The 5000-nt window shown below is 43.4% G+C and overlaps 1 protein-coding gene across 1 annotated transcript in view; it reads left to right on the top strand.

The window, feature by feature from the left end:
- LOC130120347 (leucine-rich repeat and calponin homology domain-containing protein 1-like) overlaps nucleotides 1-5000 on the top strand; it is an 81121-nt gene that overhangs the window by 64286 nt on the left and 11835 nt on the right. The window contains exon 4 of the mRNA XM_056288896.1: nucleotides 633-738. Within this exon, the coding sequence (XP_056144871.1) occupies nucleotides 633-738 (106 nt within the window). The remainder of the gene's footprint in view (nucleotides 1-632; nucleotides 739-5000) is intronic.

Genomic DNA, 5000 nt, shown 5'->3' with positions numbered 1-5000 from the left:
ACTGGTTTTCTATTCTACCAGGTAGTTAATTAAATGTACCTGTTGTTCCAGGTTAACACCTCCCTGACTGGAGGCCGACACAGCAGGTGACTGTAACTAGCCATGTGATAGTATATAAAACCAGCAGCACTGTGCATGCCTGAGGACCTGATTGAAAGCCACTGGACCATTGTACTGTAAGGCCATGTGTCCAAAGTGTAAGCTTGGAGGGAAAGAGGGGGATGAGATGAGAAACAGAGGGGAAGAAGAAGAAAGCAGACACAGAGAGCAGAGATTAGACGAGATGAAAAAGAGATGAATGTATGAGCTGTTTGTGTACCATAAAACCTAAAGGTGCACATATTCTCTCGAATTAATTTCTCTCAGGTTACTTTCTCCTTTATTTCACAAGAGCAGTTTGTATCAGCTTGTGTTTTGTTCTCTTTTCTATATTATCAATAAACCCTATCCTGAGCCTTCCTACAAGAACTAATTGAAGATCCCAGTCCTGGTTTTATGGACAGTTCTAGTGGAAAATCTTTATTGACCGAGGTGTGATTCAGTTGGTTTACAAAACTGAAAGGGAAACCGAAGGCCTAGTTGTTAGCGGTGCAGCCCTAACATGAGGTGTGCTGTTGCTTCGCCCCCTGCAGGACATTAGCTGTAATGAGATCACGGCTCTTCCTCGCCACATCGGCAGACTCAAGGCCCTGCGAGAGCTCAATGTACGCCGAAACCTTCTCTGTGTTCTGCCAGAAGGTGAGTTCAGTACCCAGAATCCTTTGTTCTGTTCTAACAGGTAAATTCAGATCAACAAAACCTTTGTCTTCCTAATCTCTCTGGGTGAATTCAGACTAACCTTCTCTCTGTGGCCCTCAAGAAGGTGTTTTTTTTTTCAACACATAAATGAATCTTAAATACATTTTACTCTTAAAGTAAATTTATACCCCATTCTGGATGAAAAGCCACCAATCTCAAATAAATAAATAAAAACAATCAAGACGTCTTACGTTTTTTTGAGAGTCCCATTTCACTTTTGGTTTTTTTACATTTTTTGAACTTTTTGCACCTCTCTGTTTTCATTTGAGACCCTCAGCCATTTTTACATTTAGACCTAAAAATCCTTACTAAGGATTACTGCTTACTCCTTACTAAGGTGGAAACAAATACAACCCACTACTTTGCCCATTTCCTTGGTATACATTTTGAATGATGCAACCTTCTTTGTGTCCTTTCATAGGGTGGTAAGTAATCACAAAGGGCTATTATGTACTCTCAGTGGGCAAATTTAAACCAAACAACCCCTTGTGTCTTTGCTCTTGCTAAACTCCTCCAAGTCTCCTATTAGAAAGTGAGTCATGAACATAAAGATCTCTATTTACTTCCTGATGTGGAGTTTATGAAATAAAGCCTTCACTAAGTACTCAATACAACCCTTAGTTATAGACATAAATGCCTCCTTTGCAATTTTTGGGGCAGATTTTATGCCATACAACAGTTTGTGCCACAACCTATAGTGTTCAGGCCATAAAACACCTTGTGCTTTATGAGTCTATAGCACACACGCGGTTCTTTCTGTTCTCTCATCCAGCTATGATTTCAGTCCCTGTCTGGTCTCCCCTTTCTCGAATCAAGAAACTGTACAGAAAGACTGTGGACAGCTGAAACAAGGTGACCTCTGCCATATCCATAAAAGGGAACTGATGTTTTGACCACACAACACTGTATTTGCCACCACACCCATTCAAATACTAAAAATACACTTTACCCTCAGTTTCACCTCAGGCTGCCAGTCCCCAAGGGTTTTGAATTAGTTAATGAAATGAATGTCGGGGGTAATCAAGAGTGTACTTTGTGCTCCTTGCTATAACAACAGCCCAGAGAGACGCTGCCAAAACTGTTTTGCTGTCTCCAGATGCACCAAGAGCAGCATTAGCCTTGATGTTACAGGACCAGGGTTTGGACTCCCAAGGTCAGGAGTTCAAAATCCCAGATGACTAAAAAAGTGATGGCCACATGCATCTAACATCCACCGGTGTGGTCCGTTTGAGTGTGGCGCTTAAACTGCTTCTGCTGATACTGAAGGGTTCACTAACCACCACCGTTTTTCAGGGAAAATGAAGGCTCTGAAATCACTCCAAGTTTCCATAGCATAGTCACAGTCTCTTGATTTGTCAAGTCAGTTTTCACATATCAGAAATTTAACATGGTGGGTTGCGCACACAGTTCGCTCAAACACAACATCCCAATAGATAGATGAATATACAGATAGATACAGATATAGGTATATATAAAGATTTACAGGTAGATGGATGGGTGGATATTATTTAATTATGTGGATATTTTTCTATTTAAGAGGCAGTATATGGGTTCTCAAATTTACTTAATCTTGTACAGGCGGCATGGTGGCCCAGTGGCTAGCACTGTTGCCTCACAGCAAGAAGGTCCTGGGTTTGAACCCCAGGCCGTCCCAGGTCCTTTCTGTGTGGAGGTTGGATGTTCTCCCTGTGTCTGCATAGGTTTCCTCCGGGTTCTCCGGTTTCCTGCCACCATCAAAAAGACATGCATGTTAGAGTTAATACTCCTGCCTGTGCCCCTGAGCAAGGCAATGGAAAGAAGAACTGAAGTTGGTCTGCGGATGCTGCAGCTGCCCACTGCTCCTATACAATAGGATGGGTTAAATGCAGAAGACAAATTCATTGTATCCTGTAGTGACAAAATGAAGTGGCTTTCTTCTTCTTTCTTTCTTAATAAGATCCTCCATCAGCTCAGTCTGCTGATCCACTAGTAGACTCCAGGACTCTCACATAACGTTTTACCGTCACAAATTTATATGAGAGGGCCGTACCCGAAGTCTTTATCAGTTGGAATGCTGTTTGGAAAATTCTTCATGCAGCCAGAGCTCCAATGGAGCCGCTTAGTGTCCAACATCAAAGGACTGTGGTTGTGTTGGAGCGGTCCCCAGGTGTCGGTACATGTGGAGCTGTGCGAGTGCAACACGCTGCTTTGCTGCAAAACAACACATGTGCTCAGTCAGCTTTCCACGGGTATTCAACACTTGAAACTAAAAATGAATCAAGCTTGTAAACTTCACTTACGTCCGTCCCTCTGCTTTACTCCGAGACTGGGTGATATACAGCGTGTATTTTCCAGAGCTTTCCTTAAGACTTATCCCAGTGTTTTCGCCTGTAAAATCTTATCTAGATTTACAGCTTTGTGCTCAGCAGCAATCTGAAGGCATAAACTTTTCTTTATACTTTTCATCTTTTATGGTGCTGATTGTAGCGTTGTCCTCAATACACTTAATCATACTATTTGAGGAGGCTGTTGTTCCCTCCTACTTGACGAACCACACTCAGCTGCCAGATAAACATTGAAGGGGGAAGCAGTTTTCTCCAGGTATTATGGCCCGACCCTTGTCTTTACTGTTTGCGAGTTAATGATTCATTTTTAACTCTCCGGCCAACTGTGCTTGTGGGGGTTGACAACGGGAAGTTCCTAGCATGGATTGTGCTATTTATCTATTTAATTGTGCTCTAATTGTAACCCAGTGTTATAGTTAGGGTTAGGATTAAGTAAATTTTCTGCAGTCAGTCATCCATAATGTGACCAGGCAGTTGGAGACTGTTTGGAAAGTGGTTACACGTACACTTGCAACATGGCCACGCTTCCTTTGTCTCATAATACATTACAGACATTTGTTACAGTACATTACTTGGAGTTGGGCACATTGCAGCCTTTTTTTTTTAGCTTCGATTAAGTCATGCGGGATGATAAATGATGGATTATTTACCGAAAGAATAATCCAACGTCTTCCCTACGTCTCAACTTGTCACGTCTGTCTAGATTTATTGCTTTGCTTCCTCAAATATTTCACCATGATCTCTCTTTCTGGGATTGATTGATGGGCCTTGATTTGGCTCGGCAGCTAGACGCCATGGTGACAGGGAGGGTTAGAGACATGAGATTGGATGAGAGCCCTATGGAGGCTGGGGAAGGGAGAGATGTTGTTGTTGAACTGGAATCTGTTGAATTTACGTTGAGTTTTCTCAAATACTGGAGAACCGCTAAGATAAGACCTCCGTGATTTTTGTTGTTGGTTTTGAATGGTTGGCCAGGTGGGGTGTGGATGGTTAGAGAGGAAACCTTGAAGCTGCAGACCTCTGGAAGTTCATTAATTTTTATCTCTCCCATAAACATCACAGTAGCAGCTAGCCATGAAGTTTATACTCGATGATAACAATGGCACTATAAGAGGTCATCCATTTAAAAATGTCCACATTCAGCGTAACATTGGCACTTCTATACTTTTTTTTTCTGCCCAATTGTACCCAGCCAATTACCCCACTCTTCCGAGTCATCCCAGTCGCTGCTCCACCCCCTCTGCCGATCCGGGGAGGGCTGCAGACTGCCACATGTGTCCTCCAATACATGTGGAGTCACCAGCAGCTTCTTTTCACCTGACAGTGAGGAGTTTCACCAGGGGAACGTAGCGCGTGGGAGGATCATGCTATTCCCCCCAGTCCCCCCCATGAACAGGTGCCCCGACCAACCAGACGAGGCGCTAGTGCAGCCACCAGGACACATACCCAGATCCGGCTTCCTACCTGCAGACATGGCCAATTATGTCAGTTGGACGCCCAACCAAGCCGGAGGTAACATGGGGATTGGAACCGATGATCCATGTGTTGGTAGGCAACGGAATAGACCGCTACGCTACTGGGATGCCCTACTGCTATACTTCTTTTTACCATTTTCCTTGCATTTGTATTTTCATGGGCTTTTCATCGCATTTTGTAACCTGCTAAAGGAAAGTTTGCAAAGCAGCTCACATTGACGATGTCAAGTGTCAAAATATTTGTTTCATGTTTGAGGGTCTGTAGTCCTAAACAATGTGTCTGGCTAATTAGCAGACAAAGTAGTGTTGAAGATGCTATTAGGAGCTCCAGCCTTCTTCCCCGGTGGCCGCTCAGCCAAGATTACAGCCTTCTGCGGGTGTTTGCAATTATCAAGGGCTGTCA

The sequence above is a fragment of the Lampris incognitus genome, chromosome 11 (assembly GCF_029633865.1).
Source record: "Lampris incognitus isolate fLamInc1 chromosome 11, fLamInc1.hap2, whole genome shotgun sequence".
NCBI lineage: Eukaryota > Metazoa > Chordata > Actinopteri > Lampriformes > Lampridae > Lampris > Lampris incognitus.
Note: the sequence above shows the minus strand (reverse complement) of the source record. Positions and strands in the feature narration are given on the sequence as shown.